The sequence below is a fragment of the Sminthopsis crassicaudata genome, chromosome 2 (genome assembly GCF_048593235.1).
Source record: "Sminthopsis crassicaudata isolate SCR6 chromosome 2, ASM4859323v1, whole genome shotgun sequence".
NCBI classification, from domain to species: domain Eukaryota; kingdom Metazoa; phylum Chordata; class Mammalia; order Dasyuromorphia; family Dasyuridae; genus Sminthopsis; species Sminthopsis crassicaudata.
This window is the reverse complement of record NC_133618.1, coordinates 322691229-322715526: the sequence shown is the minus strand read 5'-3', so window position 1 is coordinate 322715526 and position 24298 is coordinate 322691229. Positions and strand designations below refer to the sequence as shown.

The following is a 24298-nucleotide window of genomic DNA, read 5'->3' as shown; positions in this document are numbered from 1 at the left end:
TGTTTTCTGAATTGGGACCTTGTAAGTATGTGGATCTCAATGCAAGATTTAGATCACACATCAAGTACATACCTATTAGCTTCTTTAATGCTAACATGTACAGCTTCTTTATAATCCGTGATGAAACTACATTAGGTGTAGAGACTGTCAAACTATCAATCTTTAACAGGCAACACTTTTAAAAGAAAGTTGTACCCATTTTGCTCAGTTTTAGCTATGTGGTTTTCAATGTCATTTGCAAACTTAATGATACTATAATTATATTCAAATTTTAGTCCAATGCCTTAAAATGATGGATATCTAATATTAAAAAAATTATGAGGGAAATGCTAATTTATTTTTTAAAATTTCATTTTAAATGCTACTCAATTTTGATAGAGGGTTGTTATGGGTCAATTGTTTCAATTGGGTAAAATAATTTTTCTCTCCAGTAAAAAAAAGTGTAACATGTATGGAATATGTTAAATAATTGTATAATCATGCGACTTTCTAACTCAGTCATTTAATTAAGGCCTTGTCTACAAAATGCCAACAACCAATTCAGTCAGTTCAATGAAACTGGTCAATCTGAAAGGAAAAAATGTCTATATTCGTTATTTTACTGGTCTGACAAGGCAATGCTAATTTGATTTGTGTATAACATCTTGCCTTCTTTACAACTGTGTGTGACTAAGTAATCATTAGCTTATTACAGCATTCACCTCTGAACCATCAACTAAACTATGTTTAAGGACTTTTGTTCAATCAATCTATCGTTTCAGTTCAACTTCCCTTAAAGCATACAAAGTACCACTATGATTGGTACTCTTATCAAATGCCAGAATTTAAAAGAAAACTAACTTTAAAAACCATCTGTTCTAAAGGTTGTCACCCTCAGTGTTATATGGATTCACCAACACCAAACCTATTTTTTTTTAATGTACGTAATGTTCTGTGTATAAAGCCTAATAGGATTGAGCACTTTTAATAAAATCTCTTTTTAGACCAAGACAAATGATCCCACCAGAATTTTTTTTCACCATATATTTATATAAACTGAAATTTTCATTTGAAAGTGCTTGTTCACTTCAAATACACTCTACTGAGCAAAGAGTAGCTTTCCTTTAAAAAAAAAAAAAAATTAGTTTTTTCCTGAAAGTGGAACTTTTTCCAAATATTAATGGAGGTAGGGTTTTTTTTTTAATGTACAGTAATTATAGTGATTTAAGAAAAAAAAATTAAATTAAAACCAAATCCTAACAGTACAAATATAGTAAGGCAAATCTGAATTTTGAAAAAAGTATGTTTTCTATAGAACATTCTTCAATGAGTGCATCCCTTTTCCAAGGATACTTGGGTTTTCCAGTTATAGGAATAAACCAACATTAGTTTATTCCTAAAATTGAAAAATGAATTTATTTTAACAAGCTGTTATATCATGCCAATTGACAAGTTAGCGAAATACAATGTAACCAATGATGATTGGTGGATCACATGGTGATCAATCACCATGATTGATGGGTTTGTTTTTTGTTTTTTTTTTTGGACAAAATCCATGTAACTTGTTAAAAAAAAAAAAAAAAAAAGATGTATACTCTTCTCCCTTTTTTTGAAGGGGGAAAGGAGGAATAGAAACATCCTCCCCTAGAACTTGCTCACATAGTTTAGAGGGGGAAAAAAGCAGCTGATATAGATAAAATACACCTTGAAATTTATTTCCAAGACCAAGAACTGAAAATCAAAGCATTTTAGAACACCAAAGCAATCTGAATCCAAATCAAGTGAAAAAAAGTTCCAACTGCTTTATAAAAGCTGTTTTCTACAGCTCGTAGCAATAATTTTGATTAAATAAAATCATACCAATTTACATTAATTTTCTATTCCTGTCCAAAAATCCCTATCAAAAAGAAAAAGTGCATCCAAACCCAGCAATGTACTGGAGCCTTCAAGTTCCCAACCCCTTCACCTACATCTCTCCCTCCCAACCCCACCCTCCACCCTCCCTTTTTTTTTTTTTTTTTTTTTTTTTAAAGCAACTACTAGAGAATTTTCCAAACAGCTTCTATTTTTTCATGTATAAGAATAGCTCTGTCTCTTGCCTGGGAAAAGTATCCAAATTATAAAATCTGAAATAATTTATTATCAAATTCAGAATTTAAATAAAAGCAGTTTTCTTGCAAAGACATTTTAAAAGGAAAAAAAAGAAAGCATGCACTAAAAAATTAGAGATGAAGACAAATATACTTATTTATACAGGCACTGGGAGACGCAATTTAATTGTTACTGTTACTTGTTGTAACACACACCCCACCCTACAATACACTTTTTTCATTCACTAATCACTGAGGTACCAATATTCAAAAATGGAAAATTCAATATTGAAAAATAAAACCTAAAATTGAAGCTTTCCCCCCCCCAGAAAACTATGGCAAGTTTTGTATGAAATGTTAGTATACTTAAGAGAATTTTACAATCTAAATTGGCTTTTTTCAGGAACAAAAATTATGTTCCACATACAGGTTCTGTGATAAAATGTTCACTGTGTATATAATGTTGTCAGTAGACTTGCAAATGAACAAACAATCTTGGCTAGCAACTGGCACATCTTGCTGGTACCAAAAAAACTCGAAGTTTGAAACAATCTTTTAATTCAGAACAAATGTGCCATGCCATAGTGCAACAAATATGTGCGACACTCAATGAGACACTGACAGGTAAGAGCTGCATGGAAATTATGAAATCCACCTGCAAAGCAATTCTGTACAAATTGCATTGCATGCAAAGGCCGACTGTGCGCTGTTGGAAGTTGTTCCTTCATGTGATAGTTTCTTTTAACGCAGCCATAGTTTAAGACGCAGTGCATCAACTCCATTTAAATAGTATCTGAACAGCCTTTTATCTCGCACAAAACCAAGATTTTCATAAAGTTTCAAAGCAGATTTATTTGTAATTTCGGTTTCCAAGACAACCTTCAAAAAAATAAGAAAAAGCTTTATTAGTTAAGTAAAAAGTAATGTCACACAAAAACAACTGTCTGACAAATCTGACAGCATTAGTGATCTGAATGTCTTTAATAGAAAAATCAATGAAGTTGGCACGTTTTTCTTCCATTAAAAACTTTCAGAAAGCAAAGCAAAACAGTTTAGGAAAAAAAAAAAAAAAAAGGAGAAAGAAGATGTAAGGAATTTTATTTATTTCCTCTAACAAAATATAATTTAACTCAAAGCCTAAGATTTGCCTGGAAAATAAATATACCAAAATTCAACAGAGATGTAGCATAAGGTTTTTACTTGCAATCTCATTTGAATTATCCATTAGTTTTCTTGTGCTCTTCTTTTTATGGATTTTATCTTATTATAAAAAGGTGAATTCAAAAGTAATGCTTCAACTTGATTTCTTTTGTCAGTGAAAAAGAACCAACTGACTTTCAACTGGAGCATATAAATATATTTCTCTCATTTACTTCATAAAATATTGAGATATGACTGGTAGAAGCCCAGTAGCTGTCATTAAGTACTGTCCCTTAAGAGAATATTTGTATATATCAGGCTAGCAGCTATTTATTTGGAGAGGGGGGAGGTAAATAAACAGTACCTATAATATTAACTTATTAAAATTAACCTGAAATAAAATATTGGGTCAATCACCACATCCTAATCTATAAATAGAAGACAGCTTTTTGAAGACAGCATAAGGCTATCTTTTGCTTTACTACATCAATGGTTTTATATTTTCACTATCATCAGTATACGCAGCATAAAAAGAGTTGATTTATACAATTTAATAATGACTTCTGCTGTCATAATGGCTAATCAATCAGAAAGAAAAGTTTTATTTTGTCAGGCTGACATAAGGAGAAAAGCTTTATATGTTTTAACAACCTCCTCTGACTACTAGTTCATTCATTTCTAAGCCCTGAAATGGTCAAGCAATTTGAAAATCACTACCTATTTGTGCTCCTACTAGGTTTTATTATTACTTTAGGTAATTTTATTTTTGAACTTGTGAAAAGTGTGTTATTTATAAAAGAGATATTATGGCAAAATCAAAAGTTATAAAGGAACTAGGAAACCACACTTGTAATTTATCATTGTTACTGATCAATTATATGATCTGCTATGGACCTTAGTTTTCGGGGTTGGGCTAAATGCTATCTAAACCTTCTATTGAAAAGTCTCACTAAGAAAAAAAAAATGTAAAAAATTAAGAGCATATGAAGATCAATAAATTTCTCCCATTTTTGACAGTAAAAGTCCATATTATTAAGGTTTCAGTACTGAGCACAGAATTGCATTGCACAAATGATTAATCAATGCTTACTGACAAGTGAATGTGTTCTTAAGATTATAATTTTTAAAATTCATGAACTTCACAATATTAAAAGTAATATAAATTTAGATTTGATTTTCAGCCTTACTGCTATTTCTATAACCTAGGATATCACTCTCCTCCTCTCCATTTCCTTAGCTATAAAATAAATGAAATGAACTTGATGGCCTACAAGGTCCCTTTCAACTCTAAATCCAAATATATGATCCCAAATCCTTCAGCTCAGTGCGTCAAAATCAAAGAAAAAACATCCTACAAAGAATTTATGTTCATTTAAAAAATACTGATTTGATAATTTACTTGGGAGGGAAGGAAAGAATCAAAGAAAAGCAGTCATCCTTCTCTCCCTAGTTTTCATGATTCTACTTTCTCCTGGCTTTCTTACTGTCTGACTATTTACTCTCTGGTGTCTGCTAGATTATAATCTATAGCGCACCCTCAAACAGTGGTATGCTCCCACCTTCTGAGGTTCTCTTCTCTTCTCTCTCTCTCAAGAATCTCATGAGCTCCTTTGAGTTTGGTCGCTATGCAAATAATTCAAAGAACTATATATTTAAGGCTCTTCCCAAGCTTCAGGGTGCCCTTATTAATTTTCTATTGGACATTTCAAACTGCATATCCAGAGGCATCTCAAATTCAGCACTTCCAAATGGAATAAATTTCATTTTCTCCCCTCTTACAAGCATTTCCATTTCTGATAAAAGCACTGCATTCTTCAGTTTCCCAGTTCATTGTCATCTCCCTTCCTCAAATATCTAATCATTTGTCAAATACTGCAACTACCTCCATTAACATCTACCTGTCTGACTCTTCTCTACTCACACAGCTACCACTTAATTTAGATTCTCTTCATCCCTGGCCTAGAGTACAGCAAAAATCTCCTACCTGGCATCTCCGCCTCAGCTCTACCCACCATATAACTGCCCAAGTAAGTGACATTAAGTGCAAGTTTGAGCATGTGACTATCTAGCACCTTTAAGATCAAATATAACTCCTCTGTTTGGCTTTGCAAGTCCTTCACAACAGTCTTTACCTATCTTTCCAATCCTATTCTACACATCACTCCCCGTCCCAGGCTCTGCTATCCAGTGTGCTCCTCACACATGGCACGCCACACCCCATCTCTAAGCCTCTGAACCCTATCAGAATTTAAGTTTGACTATAGGAATTGTTTCACTCTATTTGTACTCTCAGTATCAATTAGTAACTTATATATAGTAGACATTTAATAAACATTTACTGAAAAAAACTATTTTTTAAAATTCTGATAATAGGAATAGAATTCGGTTTCCAGCAATCTGAACTGTTCTCCCCATTAGAAGATTGGGTAAATCCCTCACTGTAACTCTATCATATAGTCACTATTAAGAGTACCAAATCAAAACAATTAAGAGATATGTTGAGAAAACTACATCAAGAACTGCTAAAACTGCAGTTCTCAATGAAAGAATTGATTAAACAAACAAAAATATCATTCAATTTTTTGGGGAAATGGTTTGGCATTTATGTAGACTCTTTAGTGACTCCTAAGTCTAATTTATTCTGTTCCTGCTCTAGCAACTATATTGCATCAAGAAATCTACTTCACAAAATCATAGAATCTGGAGTTAGAAATGACCTAAAAGATTACTAGACTAGTCTAACACTTTCATTTTGAGACAAGGATTTGGTATTTTGTTTTTGTCAAGGACAGGAAAACAAATTAAGAATACATGTTATTTTTAGTTAAGGATTTACTCAAATATAAAAATAGAATAGTGTCATTACACAGTAAAAATAATTTGGGCCTTTTGTTAATTTTGTTACAACTTAAATTAAAATGTTTCCCTAAATCCTCCTTTCAATCATGATCAATGTGTCATAGATTAAAGAGATTAAGATCTTATCCAATTCTTTCATTTATAACTAAGTAAAATTAGGCCCAATAACTAAGTGATCTGTCCACAGTTACACAAAATAGAGAAAGTCTTCAAAATCAGAACTTTGGACTCCAAACTAAGTACAATTTCTATTGTACAACATCACTTTGCTTTTGTAATATAATGGATTCTAAAAACTTGTGTCACTATACAGTACAGCCTCCTCTAATATTTGTTATATGAAGTCTAGTATAAGCTATCAGAAATAGTTCTCTCATGCTTCCTGCATGACCTTTTCTATTGTGGAAAACAACATTAGCTAAAATTGTGTTTTAGGAAATGGCCAAGATTTGAACAGAAAATTGGAAATATGGCACAATAGGTCAGCATATACCATTTAAAGGAGAAAATTATACTTCAAAATTGATTTATGTAGTCTCTTGTTAAAAAATAACAGCAACAAACAAACGAAGCACCTAAGTCAGAAGGATCTGAGTTCAAATCGGATCAGACACTTAACACTTGCTGTGTGACCCTGGGCAAGTCACTTAATCTCAATTGCCTTGCGGCTCTCCCTCCCCACAAAAAACCTCTGCAGTTTTTTTGTTTTTTTTTAAACTTAGAATCTAAATATAGAAAGAAGGCACTACCAAGTTGGGGTATTAAAAACTTCTATATGGCAAGGAAAATAAAGGTTTTTGGGTTCTTAATTCAAAAATATTACAAAATCATGCAATATGTAACTTAAAATTTATTAGAAATTTTAATTTTGTGTATTGTCATAGATATATCTAGATATAAAAATTTTATTTTTTTAAAAAAATATCTGGGGCAGCTAGTTGGTACAGTAGATAGAGCACCAGCCCAGAAGTCAGGAGGACCTGAGTTCAAATCTGACCTCAGACACTTAATACCTCCTACCTGTGTAACCTCAGGCAAGTCACTTAACCCCCAAATTGCCTCAGTAAAAAAAAAAAAATAAAAAAAAATCTAACTTCAAAACACTTAAAAAATTTAATCTACCATAGAAAATAACTATACAAGGTGTCCTAAAAATCTTGATGTAGCTTTAAGCTTTAATATTCCAAAACTGCACTACAACTTCTGGGATACCTTTTAATCTAAAAATAACAATGATGATAACAGCTTTCATTTTTATAACAGTTCAGAAGTTAACCTATGCCTTAGATATTTGACAATCCTCCCCAAAATACACAAGTGTGGTGTATTTTGGGCTTGGTCTAGGGCTACATTTATCATCTAAGGACCAGCCTAGTCACATACAGAAGTTAGCCAGCAAGTGATTGGGGAAGGGGCTGAGAGGAAAGAATTTGTCACATAAACTCATGAAGTCTATTTACATAAAGTACACTCCAATGAAACAAAATCCTTGAAATGAGTTTTATAACTTAAAAAAAAATTATTTCATCTGATCCTTCTAACAGCTTTAAGTAGATAATGTGTTAGTAACCTCATTTTACATTAGGAAACTAAGAAACAAAGAGGATAGGTGAAAAGTAGTATGACAATGGAAAAAAAATCAGGAATTGGAAAAAGTTCAAATTTAAGCTCTGCCCTTTACTGCCTATATGATCTTGGGCAAGTCAAGTAAGTTGAGTATCACTTTCTTCATCAGTAAAGTAAATGAGCTGGACTGAGAATCTCTGAAGTCCAAATCTATGTTCATATGACTTGTTCAAGATTCCATATCTAAGTGGCTGAGATATAAACCTAAGTTTTTTGACTCCAAGTCCAATGTCTTTACCAAAATAGTCCATACCTTATGAAAGTGTATATATATTAAGAAGTTTGTAATTTGAAAAAGAAATGGTTGTTTGTCAAGCTGATCAATTACTCATTAAACATTCCAGTCCTTTCTGGGAAATTTAGGGGCAAGAACTTGTAAAAGTAGATGGCTACCATGAAGGTAAGTTTTATTTGTTTTTTAGAACCAAAGAGCTCTTTTCATCATGTTGTAATCTCTCAACTCATTCCCTTGAAATAATGAACATTTCACTCTAATATGTGAAATGTATAAACACCTTCTTATTAGTCAGAGCTAAAGCATGCTGTTATATGACCAATTCCAAGCCGAAGCTTCACATGATTAATTTAATTCAAGTTTATGAAGCCATGCAGCCCTTTGTCTTAAGGACAAATTTTCTCTTTTTACAATATAATTTTCTATTCATTTATATATCGCTAAGATGTTAGTTTTCAGGACGCTGTTGTAATGTATGGTCATATTTGGAAGAAAGTTACTGATTTGTGTGATCATTGATGTTTTTGACTTAGCTTATTGCTGACTTACTTTGTCTACACTATAATCTTTCCAATTTTTTCCACTCATTTTGAAGTTTGCCCTTCAAATTCTTCTTATTTCTTGCCATTCTCTTTCAGCTCAGGGGTGTTCTGAAGCAACTTACATTTGACATATAGTAAGCCTTCAAGAACTTCTTGGTAAATGAACAAATCAACTTATCAGTTTTCCAGTAGTCTGATAAAAGTCTACATATACAAATGACAAAGACTTTCTAAATATATAAAAGATATAGGAAAAAAAATCGTATGAAGGACTTTCTAGGTATGCCCTTTATAATCTACTTAACCACTGAATCTTGGTTCTGCACATGTAAAATAAAAGGGATTTAGTATGTTTAACAGTCTTCTTTTAGCACACAAAAAAAATCTGTGTAATAATTAGTAAAAAAAGAAAAACTTCAAACTGGGAAGCTATTCATAAATAGATAAAACCTAAATCATAATGCATATATGTTTTTTCCTATTTTTAAAAAAAGTCAACTCACAGAAGTAGGCACAAGATTTCTTGATAAAATGACATTCTCTAATCAGCAGGTTGTCCAGTACCATATATACTATCACTACAGAAGGATTTCTCATTTTTTTTATTTAGTTGTAGAATTCCTTTGTTTTGTGGCTATTCCAAAGTGTTCATAAAGTCATGAACAATGAGGTCCACATTCCATCAACTTTAGTATCATTGATGTCTAGGGACTATTTTCTATATAGAGTTACATTCAAATGCTCCTCCTCTACAGTTAAGACTATATGCAGAACTATTACAATCTGAGAACATAAGATTATTTCTTTACAAATAAGTTCTTTATTTACATTTAGATTATTAAAGCTGCAACAGAGCAACTTGTTTTGCATCCTTAAAATCTTCCTCATACTTTTTCCTATGGTCTGACTTATCCTTTCTATTTCACAACATATACACTTTTCATATTAAATGCCTAAAATTTCACAACTTCTTGAACCTCCCTACCAATAAATACATTAGAAACCTCAGAAAACAAACATGACTAAAACAATTTGTCAAGACTCCCAAGAATTAGTTCACAAATTCACCTCAAATTTGTACCTTCCTTCACTTGGAATTTTAAAAAATTCTTAGATAAGATGGAGGAGTCCTACAGGACTAGAAAGAAAAGCTCTATCTACTTATATAATTCATTTTACCATAGGAAAACTAACTGTCCAACACAGAAAAAGAATCATTTCAACTTTAAAAGGAGCACCTCAATATAAAAACATGAACAACACTAAACATCCTATGGCATTTTTCACACTTCAATCACACAGTATTAATGACTATTGGATTAAAAGCAATAGAAAAATAAACCACTAATAATGAATAATTTTCAGATAAAACATAACACAAAGATAATATATAAGAACTTATCTGAAACCATATTTTCCAACTAAAATTTTCAGAACATTCAAAGAAAAATAGCTTATGCATTAACCAGTAAGAACCAAAGGTAAGACTACCTAAGAGTAGGGTAATTATACTATTTACTAAGGTAACATTCCTTGTTTTCTAGGTAGTCCTTAGAAATTACCTCTATCAGAGATTGGAAAATATTTTACATTCACAAGTCTTCTACAATTTGTCATATATAGATATGAAATTTGACTTGTTTTGCTAATAGAATGATCAGTCCACCAAGGCTATAAGGCAAAAATCAAAGCTTCGTTGCTTATCAAAGATCTCCATTTTTTTCCTCAAAATTTCAGTTACCAGCAATATAATCTGTCTACTGAACTTAAAGTATAAGTTAACAATTTTTCAAATTGTGCAGTCAACTGTTAAAATTCCCTTCACATGAATTGCCGACTTAAGTTTTATCCACAGATGATTTTAAATTTCAGAATTTTTGTTTGTTTTCCCTGTTATACAGAATAGTTTTGGGGCCTCCTCAAAATTTAATTTTCAATAGTAACTTATACAAACCATATAATCAGGAAAATAAACCTTCTGGAAGAAAAATTACCTAATGTTATATAAAATGATATGCAAAAGTGGGGGAAAGTAAAGAATTAGTTGTCCAAACTAAAAGTCCTCTTCATTTATCATCTGCCATCTATCCGATTCTGACACCTCCCCCCCCCCTCCTTGAACGTCTTCCTACATTTTTAGGATTATAAACATTTAGAACTACCTAAGTCCTTAGAAATAAACTTCATTTTAGATACAATCTGAGGCCTAACAAAGTGACTCAAAGAAATGGGTAATTAACAAAGCAAGAACGATGAGTCTTCTGTCCCCAAATGCTGTTCTCTTTCCATTGTGCCTTACTACCAGAAGTGGCAGTACAGTTATGAGTTGAAAGATTGCTTTTTGAATTTATTTCAATGCTACTTACTAACAATGTAATCTTGATGAGTCATTTAACTTCAGTCTCCATTACATCATCTACAAAATGAGGATAATAATACCTGCTCTTTCAATATTAAAGATTTATTGTAAAGATTCAGAGTTAACTGCCAAATTACTTTTTAAACTATAAAGTGCTAAACAAATTGATGTTATTAACACAAATACTTCAGATTACTGACTCACTTCCATCTCCTGCCATAGTGTATCTTCATAGTGACATTACAGTATGACAATAACAAAATCATTGTCAATAATCATTTATTATATGTCTCCTGGCAAGAGATTAAGTGTTAAAATTTTTAAAAATGCTTTTTTAGGTAAAAATGCAGTGAGCTATATAGGTATTTTTCAATTTATACGGGTTTTGCATTAAAGCTTTTTCCAAAGATGCCTTGTTTCTGGGGTAGGCAGTTTTCCTGACTGTGAAAAAAAATAATTAAAGAAAAATTAAAGATTGTATATATCAAATAGAATAAAAATAACTGAAATTTATATAGCTCTTTGAAGTTTATAAAGGACTTTACATAATTTCACTCAATATAAACTACCTTGGTTGAACGGTGACATTTTCCCATGAAAAGTAAGACAAGAATAATTTTTTGAAAAAGATATATAGGAGTCATCCTATTTTTAAAATGTGTATTGAAAATACCTACCATCAAATCTGACTTTTGGCTTTCATTTAAGTTTCCACTGATATCTCCAAGTATAAATGTAGGAAACATTTCTTAGTTTTCACTAACTTTAATAAGTTAAAATTATTTAGATCCTTCAAGGAAATTAGGCTTTTAAACATTAAGAGACTTACCTCATCACAGTCTCCTTCAACCATGGCATAAATAGCTTTCTTAACCAAGTTAGTACCTAGAATATAGATTACAGTGTTAGTGAAGACAAATACAGGTTATTTCTTTAAAAGTCTGAGTAACAGAATTCAGAATAATGAAGAAACACAAAATGCTAGGGTCTATATTGGATACAGTCCCAAAACTAACTTATTTAATTAGCAATTGTCATATATAACATTAAAGTTTAAATTTATAGACCTTAGACCAAATATGTGGCTAGATCAGAAAATGTCTATAACTGAAACACTACAGAAGCCATAGGCATTTTACTAAGTTAAACTGACAACATTCAATGAACAACCCACAAAGATTCCATAGATTCTGGGTCACAAATTCATGGTACCTATAAACTATCACTAGCCAGTCTTATAGATAAGAAATAGTTCTGACTCAATGAATTTGTCTTGGAAAGAAAGAATCACAAAAGAAAAATAAGAATCCTTAAATGATTTACTAGAGATGGGAGCATGACCTAAAACAGACTCCTATTCATCTGTTGTTTCAGTCCTGTCTGACTCTTCATGAGTCCATTTGGAGTTTTCTTAGCAAAGATATTACTAGAGTAGCATGCCATTTTCTTCTCCAACTCATTTTACAGAAGAAGAAACTGGTAAACAAAGATTAAATGCCTTATCTAGGATCCCACAGCTAGTTAATATCTGAGGCTGCATTTGAACTTGGGTTTTTCGATTCCAGATCTGCTACTCTGTTCTATATGCCCCCTACAAACCACTGGGTTTCATGAGCATTAGTCTAATTAGGTCTAGAATTATTGATATTTTGATAAAGTATGCTTCAGAAAGAGTATTAAGTTTAAAATGTCTTCATAATAATTTTTTCATGTCATAAAATTTAAAACAATATTATTCCAAACATAATTTACCACTTACCTTAAATATAACCTAGAAGATTCTTGCCTCAAATCAACATAACCTACCCAAAGTACTGGGTAATCATAGCTACCGGATCCTTCTCTTTCAACCTCCTGCCAATTCTCCTTTTATTCTCATCTCCCTAAGAAAGGACACCTGAAATTTCCATGACATATTCTTAAGGTTCCCCGACTCCAATCCTGCCAATGCCTTACAGCAGAGCAAGTCTTATAGTCTACCCTACTACTAAAGCCTAAGTTCTCCCAGATTTTATAATCAATCTTGATGCCACACCCTCCAAACACCCAGGCACTGCCAGCTAATTCATCCTAAAGATCTTGAGTCTTGTCATCTGTCTGGTGCTTCTGGACATTCCTACCTATCCTGTAGCTGAACCATCCTATGTTATCTCCTCTACTTTGAAGAGGAGTTACTTGAGAAAAGGTTTCATCTTGCTTTTCTAATGATATATTTCCCTTTTCTCTTTCCTAATCAAAATCTAATATAATACAGTACTTGGCACTTAGTAAGCACTTTAAAAATGTCTTTTTCATTCATTCATTCTATAAATAAGCTTCATTAAAGATCAATCATGTTACCACATAAAAAGTACATAGGAAACCTCATCACACTACTTGTTAAATGGTGAAATTATTTTTGTTTAGTAAGATAGTTGCATGCAATTTTTCCTATTGCTTCACTGACATACTTGCATTTTTTTTAAACTAGGGAAAAAAACTGACATTAATATTCCAACGTATTAATAGGTTTCAAAGGAATAGTTTCTGGAATCTTACTGAAAAAAATGTGTCAGTATAAAAATTAAGTAGTGTTAAAAAAGGTTCATAATATCAAAATGGATCATAACGGGTTCAAAAGAGCTTTTATTTAATTAGTTTCTCAAAAGATAGCAGTCTTTTTTTTTTTTTAAACCAACTCCTTAAATACATAAAAAACATAAGTCTGTCTATAAAATAAGTTCCAAATCATAAAATTTTAACTTTCTTTATAACTTTCTAGTCCATTCTAACAAATTTACAATTATGTCAAATTTTCATGATGATTAGTAGACTTAGCTCAGAAAGTTTTAGAAAACTAAAACTCTTGGTTTGTTACCAAAAAGAGACATGCAGGTGACACAATGGATGGGATGCTGGATATGAAGAAATTCCTAGTTCAAATCCAGCAAACACTTTCTAACGGCATGATCCTAAGCAAGTTTATGATTTATAAAATGGGGACAGTATCACTTACTTCCTCAGGCATTTATGAGAAGAAAATGAAGTAATATTTGTAAAGCACTTTCAAAACCTCAAAGTGCCCTATAAATGCTAATTATCACCATCACCAACAGCAACATAATCAATGGTACTTTATACTCAAGCTGTGAACCCTTAAAAGTCAAACAGACTTTTAAGTCAATGGAAATTACTTGGATATATTGTTCAATCTCATCTTTCCTTTTATTTCTACGCTACTACCTATAATTATAACCTGTGCTCAGGAAAAATTATTCTTTCCCATATATTCATTCACTCCCCAAGGCTCAACTCAGATCTTCCAACATGCCTTTCAGGATCTATCCTAATCAGAAGGAACATCTTCCCCTCCCTTTCTCAGGCCACTTTATAAGCATCTTTTCTATTAGTTTAACTAGCCAAAAGTTTAAAGATTATTATGCACCTAATTTCTTCTCCCTTTTCTGGAGGGTGAAGAAAAAAAAAAAAAAAAACCAAGATAGGCATGTTATTTTTCTTCTTTATAATCCCCATAACTTAGAAATAGTAGACATAGGTTTATTGAATTCAATTTCGTGAAGTTCAGTCCCTAATCATTCCTGCCTTACTGGTAAAAATCAATTTCCAATATGCTCAGATAATCTATGGATTCCTCCATAACAAAAAAACTAAGCTAATAACCCAGTGTTCTATGGATATATTTCTGACAGATCACCAAAAAAAAAAAAAAAAAAAAAAGAAAGAAAGAAACAAGTTTGAGATCTTAGAATGTATCAATTTTTATTTCTTTGTCACCTTTCTAGGTCTTGCTTTTATTTATGAGAGTTGCTAGTGATAATTTAGTACAGGTGACACTGAACAAAAATCTTATCCAGATTTGAGGTATTTAAGGTACAAACTTAAGTAAATTAAAGTTTCCTTAAGGACAAGTAACAGATACAACCACAACTCTGTGAAATCTCAACATATATTAGAAACAAAAACATTTTAAATGTGTTCCTGAAGGTTTTCATAGGTGGAAAAGCTCTAGAGGCTTAGAAGAGAATCTTCACAGGTTTTCTTTCAAGATCCAACTAGAGAGGTAGTTCTTACATAAAATCTTCCCTAATCTTCTCCAGCTGACAGTGATTTTTCCCTCTACATTCTTTTATCTGGACAACTTGTGACCCCTTTTCACCCAAGAAATGTTTACATGACTTAGAGTATGTAATACAGTTATACAAATCAAACATTTACTGATAACAAATCATAATTGTGAGATCCCTTCATTAAAATCCCATATGGGGTCTCAAATCAATTTTAAAACTTGGGCTCTAGAACTTTCCCTGTCTCTCTCCTTTGCTACTAGCATCCCCTTCTTGTATCCATAGATTTTTCCATATGCACTTCTCCCCCAGTCCTCTGAAACAGGGACTATGTCCTATCTATGTATCCCAAGCACTTGGCACAGGGTCTTGCATATCACAGGTGTTGAAAAAATATGTACGAACTGAAACTGAAAAGCAGCGTAAGAGAAAAAAAATTTTAAATGCTCTAATTTGTTTTATGTAAAATTTTAGTGTCAAATTGAGATCTCTTAAGTATGACTGAATCGACACTAGGTTCATTAGCTTATTTTCCCTAGTTTCATAACCTCATTTCTAGGTAACACTTTCATTTTCACTGGCCTTGGTTTCAAAACTTAAAAATACTCAATCACTGCTTTAACTACATGAAGAAAAAATTTTTTTCTTACCAATGCCATTTCTCCTGTATTTGGAATCCACTGCTAACATGGCTATATAACCTCTGCGGAACATCTTTTTGTGCATATCCAACTTGCAAACGATGGCACCTACACACTCTTCCCCTACCACGGCCTTAAAAATAAATGAACAATTATGAAGTATATGTTCTCATCAGATATAATACATTTCTACAACGAAATAGCTCTAAATCTTTGAATGTCAATTATTAGGTAAGAACTTAGGATAGTAAATAATAGACTAACCAAATCAGTTTCCTTAACAATTATAAGCTAGGAACTCCCTGGGACATACTTTTCTTATTAAGTTTCTATGCTTCTTGATAACAGCCTGAAAAACAGGTCAATTAGCACATCTTGCATAATGTAGGTATTGAGTAACTACTAATTTGACAATGAAATGAATAAGAATTATAATTTTTTGCATGAACCATAAGCATTCTTTTGGAAAAAGGAGATACAAATAAAAAAGGAAAAAAAAAAAAAAAAAACATTGATTCAAGACATTTGAGTAGAACTATAGGTTTAATTTCAGTACTTAATGTCAGCATTTATCATAGTATACCTTAATATTCAATTTCTTTGACAGATTTACTGGAAAGAGCAATCATATTGGAATAAAAATGCATAGCATATTATTTTGATCATAGTAGGATCTTTAAAAATGGTTTTTTGAGTTATCTGCCATTCACATTTTAGAGAATGGTTGTACCCAAATATGTCTCCTTTACTACACGAAGAGAACTCATTAAGATATGTATTTTGAATCCAAAGGAGTTTTAGTTATTTAAGTGCCCCAAAGACCACATATAAGACAGTCTCACCAATTAGGCAGTCCTAATTTGCACACTTTGAGGATAGAATTATATAGTGAAGAAGTTTCAGTATAAATTTCAACATCAGGGGAATATAAAAAAGTTTTAAGCTTGCTATGCTTCTCAGGCTTTCCAGAGCTTTGTAAAAAAAAAAAAAAAAAAAAAAAAAAAAAAAAAATTTACAAATTGCCTATTTCACAAGCATCCTAATAAGTAGTTCTGAAGAGATATTTCACAAAATTCTAGTCTCAAAAAGTTCGAGTCATGTTGTCTTCTAACAAATTTCATCATGGCACTATCTCCACCCATCCATGAACTGGCATGGATGAGCTATGATCTGTATCACTAAGAAAAACATCCATATGTTTACAAATATTTAGGAATACTGGAGCATCTTAATATAATATTTCATAATATAACATTTAAAACACTAAATGTCTCAGGTAAAAAAAATTCAGTTTTGCAGTTAACAAAAAGTGATGGAATCAAGTTTAAAAAGAAAAGAAATGACTGAAAGGATGTACTTCTAAAATCTTTCATTTTGCTCTTAAGACAGAAAAAGTTCAGACTTTAGTATAAGACAAAACACCATGAATTAAAGAAATGTTTTGAAACCTGATTTTAAAAGTTCCATCTTTAGCAGCAGTATGATACAGTGGAACCTGTTTGGTCTAAAGTGGCCCAAAGTCTCTTAACTTCTTTGTTTTCAGTTTTCTCAAATGCAAATGGGGAGGAAGTAAGATTTAGACTAGAGGATCTTCCATCTCTAAATAAATAACCCTACAAACTTTTTTTTAAAGAAACTTCATAGAAGATATGATTGGAGAACTGTTTGAGAATGTTTTATCTTAAATTCCTTGTCAGTTAAATATATCTGATCATTTCATAAGACATAAGCTAATTCAGTTCTTGTCATAGTTTCCCAAATTATCTAATCCTAACAAAATCCTAAAATTTTTATTTGTACTTTAATAACTCAAAATAGGGGGCAGCTAGGTCGAGCAGTGGATAGAGCACCAGCCTTGAATTCAAGAGGACCCGAGTTCAAATCTGGTTTCAGACACTTAACACTTCCTAGCTGTGTGATCCTGGGCAAGTCACTTACCCCCAGCCTCAGGGTAGAGGGGGGAATAACTCAAAACAAATTAATTTGATTCATTTTGATTTTCCAAACAAAAATTATTTCTCTACTAAGATTTAATGGTTAGTTTCATTCCAGAAGAAACTCTGTATACTAAACATAGATGGTGGAGTAGGAGGCAGAAAGATGAGAATTAAGAATTATAATCATGACAGGTTCTTCCCCAGAGGAATGCAAGCACCTTAGCACCTTGAAGGTAAAGATTTTTTTTTTTTTTTTTTTTTTTGGTATTTCCCTTGTCCTTCCCTCCCCCTCATAATAAAGGCCTTAATAAATATTTGTTGAATGGAACCATGATGAAAAATCCCAAACAAATCATATCTTCTATAGTAAAGTAAATGGCATATTTATAACTTGACCTGAATAAAAATACAATTACACAAAGTAGTATTTGACGAAAATTACTATTCATTTTAAAAGTTATCTAACTTAAAGAAAAATACAGTTTTTAGACAAAAAGGAAAAAATAAAGGCAATAATAAACAATCTGATTTAATCAACCTATTTACTAAGAAAACGACTGATGCTAATCCACATAAATTGACATTCCAAAGAACAAATAGACCAGGTCACATAAGTATCATTTTCTAGAATTGTAACCTTCTAGTGGGAAAATGCCCATATAATTTATCTAGAAAATTAAGATGAATCTTTATTAGTATGAACTCCTGAAATTAACCCAGTTTATATGAATAAAATCTTGAGAAATCCATCTCAAAAAATAATAATAATCTCAAAACTAAAATTACCTAATTGAGAATATTAATATCATCAAAAACACTAAGTCTAATACAGCTTACTAGTAACAATTAGCTTGACTTCATTCAGTTCATCTCTGGCCCCTTAGTCAAGCAGAAATAAGCAGACTTATAATACTTGTATTATCATTTAAAAGAACAAAAATCCAATTTATGCAAAAAAGCCTAAAACTTAAATGAAAATTTTCTTACTAAAATATTAATAACAAGGTAAAAATCCTTTTGGCTTGAAACTTATAAGTATATGTTATTTTTAAATTTTGGAATAATTTGTTAGATTATTAAAACTATCTGAACAATTTAGAATTCATTTATTCCAAAGTAAAAAATTTTAAACATGCATTTTCAATCTACTACTACAGAATACTGATTTTTCTAATATCCTTTGAAACTTAATCACAAAGGATATAAATTGGGCAAATATGAACTTGTCCACAAATTCAGGGAAAGACCAACTAAAGCTATGGATCATGTACTACTTTATGCATCTAATATATACTTATAGAACTCATTATAAAAGAAATGATACACATTGGAAATAACACGTTCAAAAAAGTTTTAGATAAATTCAAGGATGGTTATAAAAACAAATATATAATATTTTTCTAGCAATGCAGTGGTATCACATTATTTTCTTTAATCCATTAGAAGTTAAGTACATCTTAAGAACGCTGTAGTGTTTTTAAGTTGTTGGAGTAGCCAAACATGCAATCTTATAAAATAGCCTTTGGTTGTTCAGGTCATGAAATGGATTCAATTTCACTTATGTTCACAAATTCACAGGCTTTAAAAGAGGCAGTACAACATAGTGGAAAAAAAGGGCTGGCCCTAGAGCCAGGAAAGCCTAGGTTCAAGACCAGCTTCAGACCCATAATAATCATGTGACTACAAGGAAATGGCTTAATATTTCAATGTTACAGGCCACTTTATGAGAGAAAATATTCTGGTATGAAACCAAATTACTTCTAACACAGTTCCAAAATTAAAAGAAAAAAAAAAAAAAAAAAAAAAAAACCAGAGCTCTAAGGAACATTAATTATAACACTGTCCAAATGTTTCATACTATAAAGCCCAGAGCAACTAAATGACATACTTATGATGGGACAAGTGGTAGTAGCTCCCATATTTTAACTAAGGCCCTGTGATTGACAAACTAACGAGTGCATGAAAGGAGAAAAATAGAGATAAGAAGAGCCTTGAGATCTGAAGAAGCAATCCGCTGGTTGAAGAAATTAGAGAACACATGGTAGCTGTTTTCAGCAGTTGAAGGGCAGATGTAATTACTTAATGGAAAGCTTCCTATACATGTACAGATACCACCTAGATGAGAAATTCTAAAGTGTCCTCCAACAAGAAGATTCTGATTTCGCATTTGGTAGTCTTTCTAATATACCAATTTATCTGTTCTTGAATATAAATTTTCATTATGAGATATACTCAATCTAGTCGTAAAGAGATTGCCAACCTTGGATTGCCACTACATGATATTAGTCAAGTCACAAACTTTATGGGTTCAAGTTTCTTCATTTCAGGATAAAAGAAAAGATTAATCTAGATACCATCAAAAATTTTTAATATTTCCTGAGTCCTCTAATCATATTAAAAACTTGCATTTATTAATTAACAGCTCTAGTTTTTAATAGAAAAGCTAAATTTTAAAAACCCTAGGAAATTAACAGCAAGTTCTAAATGAACTCATTTAGGCAATTTTCATTGCCTTAAGATTGAAATATGCAAGCACAAATCTTGTCTTCTACTAAGTTTTGGATATTAAGCCTTTGTACCTAAAAATGAGCAGGAAAATAAATATTCATTATTTAACTACCACAAAAGCCTATCCTACAGAATTGACAATACAGTCCTATGGAATATGAGAAAACAAACTGTTGTGTCTAAAAACTAAACAGATTAAAAAGTTTAAGGTATTTCCATTTAAAATCTAGCTTACCACAAGGGATGTGGCTATTTCTTTAATTTATCCTGCAACTTAAGCAGTATTTTTTATTGGAATAACAAAAAAGATAACTGAAATTATCAGCTATTCCTAACAAAAGTAGGAAACCATGTTTAAAATACAAAATGAAAGTAAAGAGTAATTTTTAAAAAGTAATTCCTTCTCTACTCATCAATTTGGAATACAACAAAAGTCCAAAAGTTCTATAGTATAATGGCAGATTCAGCATAAAGTAAAAGAAACTACTACTAATCCTAAATCTATATAATGATAGAATGAAAACAGTTTGCAAGAATTATTAAATCCTTTCCTCTGACTCAAATCACTTGAGTGAAAACACTATGGGAACTGCCCATTTGCATCAAAAGTAATTAATTAGCTTTTAAACTAACAGAAAATTGTTTGAATAGTAAGTAAAAGTTACCAATACTACATTAAAGTGGGGAGGGGGGACAACAGTGTATTTAATAGTTTCCCCTTTCAAAATCATAAAGTAGTTCTAAGATTTTGGGGGATACTGCTTTTTACAGGACAAAACAACTGATATTTACACAATAAGTCATATATTTTCACTTGTAACTGAACTTACTGATGACTTACTGTCATGAGTGGAATTTTTTTAATAAAAACTAAAAGTTTGCTACTGAGTGCATTAAAAAAACAAATCTCATTCAACATATATATATATATACATATATATATATCTTCTCACTACTAACTAGAAAATTTTGCTAACTTAACACAGCAATCATTTTTGCCAGATGTATGTGGTGCACAGAAGACCTTATTTTTTGTTTGCTTATTTTCAACATAAAAAAATAAACAAAATTAGTAATAATTTCACACCTGGTTTTCTCTTACACACAAGTGCATCTCCTTTGATTTCAAATTCTAAGCTAAAACAAAACCATGCCAGATGTAGTTAATTGTTCTAAGTTAAAAAAAAAAATCTCTTATGATTACAGAATGTAAGATTTAATGCTTCAACTTAGCCACATCATTATAGACAATCATGCTCATCAGACTTGTTTGTGATTACTCTATTAGCACTACAAAGATTTTTGGATACATTTCTCTACAGATATCTGAGTAGAATCGTTTTCAAAGGTAATGACTGGAAAGTGTTTTGAAGATGAATGGATCTTCTCAAGACTGTGGTTAAAACAGAATTACTAGATGATACATGACACAAGCCCTTCCCCTCCCCCCCCCCAATCTCTTTACATTTAACTTCCATTACATCCACATACCATGATTTCTTACCTTCAAGAGAGTTTAAAAATAAAAGTTAAAAAACCCTCAAACAATTGTGTGCATACACGTACTACACACCGCACTCTGTACTATAATGCAGGGGTTCAGGGAATGTGTCAGCTGCCACACATTCCCTCCCCTCCATGGGCTGGATCCTCTGAGGGGTCACCCCCTTTTTCTCCTTCCACCCACTTACCAAGAAGCATAGCTGTGGCCAGTTGTGGATAAAATATCTATAGGTATAAATGGAGTAGGGTTCAGACAGATCTTTGGTGATCAGTCTCATGATATCGGGCATTTGTAGCTCGGATTCATATCGGACATATCGTATCGTCCGATCCTCCTCAGGTTCTGCCTCCCTGTCAGAGGAGGTTGTTAAGCTGCAGACAGCTGTCAGGGACGAGGAGAGCAGCAGCAGCGATTCATCTTCCTCCTCCTCCTGCTCAGTCCCTCCAGCCAGTCCATTGCGGGCCGCCGCCAGGCCGCTCGCTGCTGCTGTTACAGCCGCAGCCGGAGCCGCGGGGTTTGGGGGCGCAGTTCTTGCATTATTAGGGAGAGTGTGAGGGGGTCTCTCACTGGGGGGCTGCCCAGCTCTTTTGGTTGCAATCACCCTCGGATTCCCGTCGGTGGCGGCGCCCACGATCTTGCTCTTAAGGGAGGCGGCTGCCCGAAGGTGTCTCAATTCGGGGCTAATCAGCCCATTGAGCTGCTGCTGCTGCTCCTGCGCCGGCGGAGGCAGCGACGACGCCGGTGTCTTTGGGCAATGGAGACGCTGGTGCCCCTTGGAGGCAGCCGCCTCGCGGGACGGGCTCCGGCCCCGGCCCCTGCCGCCGCCTCCCTCTCCTCCTCTTCGATGCTCCTCGTCGTCCTCTTCGTCCTCGCTGCAGCAGATCGGGGCGGCCCCCGCGGGGAAGGGGCAGCAGGGCTCTGCCGCGGCCGGTGGAGGCGGCGGCGGAGGGAGGAGGCTGCTAGGCCCGGGCGGTATCTCCGCCATCCTAGAAGCGACACAGACCGAGAGAGGAGCCCATGAGTCCGGGCCGCTTCTCTGAGTGAAGGGAAAAGGGTGAGGGGAGGGGAGGGGAACAAAGACGGAAACCGTCCCTCCCGGAGCAGCTGCCCCCAGACCCTTTATTTTGACCCCCCACCTCTCCTTTTACAGCGCCGCCCAGCTGCCCGGCGGCACCCTCCGCCACCTCCTCCCGCAGCGCCCAGGCCGGGCCGCCCGGCCTGCCGCCCCCCTCCCCTGCGCCTCCTCGGCACTAACCCCACACCAGTCCCCGCCGCCGCTCCTCCTCCTCCTCTGCCTCCTCCCTCTCCTCCTCCGCTGCCGCCTCCTCCTCCTCCTTGGCCGCGCCGGCGCCGCTGCCGCCGCCGCCGCTGCCACCACCTCCTCCTGCTCGGCCACCACTGCTGCTGCTGCCGCCGCCGAGTTTTTTCACTCAGCCTACCCTGCCGTAAAGCGCCGTCGCTGTTACCCCCCGGTAAAGTTTCCTGTCCCCAGCTTTACGACACTTCCCTGCCTAGCGGCTTCCCGAGTGCTCAAAAGGAAAGAGAGGAGGAGAAGGCGGGACAGACCCACCTGAGCTAGTGCAAGGGTAGGAGGCCGCTCGCTACGGTGTAGTCGCGCCAGCCCTTTCCCTTCCCCTCCTCCAGCTACCGCTGGGAGGGGCTCCCCGGACTCTGGGGCTGGGGCGGCGTGCCGACTTCGGAACCTTTCTCCTCTCCTCCTCCCACCAGCCGCCGTGTCCCCGCTCACCTTTCCAGTCTCTTTTGCTGGGCATGAATACCAGTACGGAGTGTGGGGCTATGGGTCAGAGCTGCACTTTCCTTCCCTTCCTCCCGCCGTTCCCTCTGCCCCCGCCCCTTCTTTCCAGGTTCCACTCCCATCCCCGGCGTGCCAGGGTAAGGGGAATTCCAGGTCTTCCAGCCCGGACTGCTAGTGACATTTTTCCCTAAAAAGTTCTGCCCAGATATTAACGTTTAGCCTGCTAGCTCCCTTCAGTAATAGGATGGGGGAGGAGCGAAGGAAAAAGTCCCAAACTCCCTGCTGAGCTAGAGGGAGAAAGCTGGGGGTTTCCTGCATGAGCTTTGTAATAATGCTTCACGTTAGTCCGGAAGGGTAATTTGGAGGATTCCTTTTCTCAGCAGCTATTTGCTTTTAACGACAGAAACGTCCTACACCTCGGGAAAGGAATTCCCCCCGCCCCCTCCGTTGTCTTTTCGTTTTGCAAAAGTTTTAAAGCTCTTCGGTGTTCTTACGCATGCTAAATGTTAAAACTCAGATCACTAAAATGAAAAAAAAAAAAGTGCGATTACAACAGAGAAAATAATCCTATTACACATAAGAATGTAAAAGATATAAAAATATGAAAGTATTTACAGAATCAAATAGAAAACAATTCAATTTCAAGGGGGAGGGAGGATTGAACCGAAGGGAAAAGCAGAAGGGCCGAGTGTACTTACAGGTGAATTCTATTAAATTTAATAAGCAATTAACATCATTAGTATGCAAATTCTTCTTAAACATTAAGGGAGGGGGAAAGAGAGAATGAAACTGTTCTATACTCTTCTGGAGACAAATACAATCCCAAAACTCTAAGGAAGGACAAAAGCAAGAAAAAGCTATAAACCGATATCTTTAGTGCCTATTGATTTAAAATATTCACATAAAATTCTGGGGGGAAAAATACCTCAAAACAAGCCCTGAAAATTATCTTTACATTCTAAAAAATCTGTTGATGTTTTGATCTATTTGACCCATTTTTGTATTTTATTTAAATACATTAAAGTCAGACTTCAGTCTTGACCTCATCTTCTTTCAAC

The 24298-nt window shown here is 34.2% G+C and overlaps 1 protein-coding gene across 3 annotated transcripts; it reads right to left on the bottom strand.

Annotated features, from left to right (window-relative positions):
• Window positions 1-2220: 2220 nt before the first annotated feature.
• On the bottom strand, window positions 2221-23320 carry NAA30 (N-alpha-acetyltransferase 30, NatC catalytic subunit). 3 transcript variants are annotated; one of them, XM_074290215.1, is made up of 5 exons: window positions 23232-23320; window positions 21672-22470; window positions 15545-15668; window positions 11660-11715; window positions 2221-2948 (listed from the first exon to the last, which is right to left on the bottom strand). In XM_074290215.1, the coding sequence occupies exons 2-5, from the start codon at window positions 22467-22469 to the stop codon at window positions 2811-2813; spliced, it is 1116 nt and encodes a 371-aa protein (XP_074146316.1). In that variant the 5' UTR covers window position 22470; window positions 23232-23320; the 3' UTR covers window positions 2221-2810. The 3 variants fall into 3 exon arrangements, with proteins under 3 accessions (XP_074146316.1, XP_074146319.1, XP_074146317.1); XM_074290218.1 differs by lacking the exon at window positions 23232-23320 and adding an exon at window positions 22740-22913; XM_074290216.1 differs by lacking the exon at window positions 23232-23320 and adding an exon at window positions 22621-22667.
• Window positions 23321-24298: the final 978 nt, after the last annotated feature.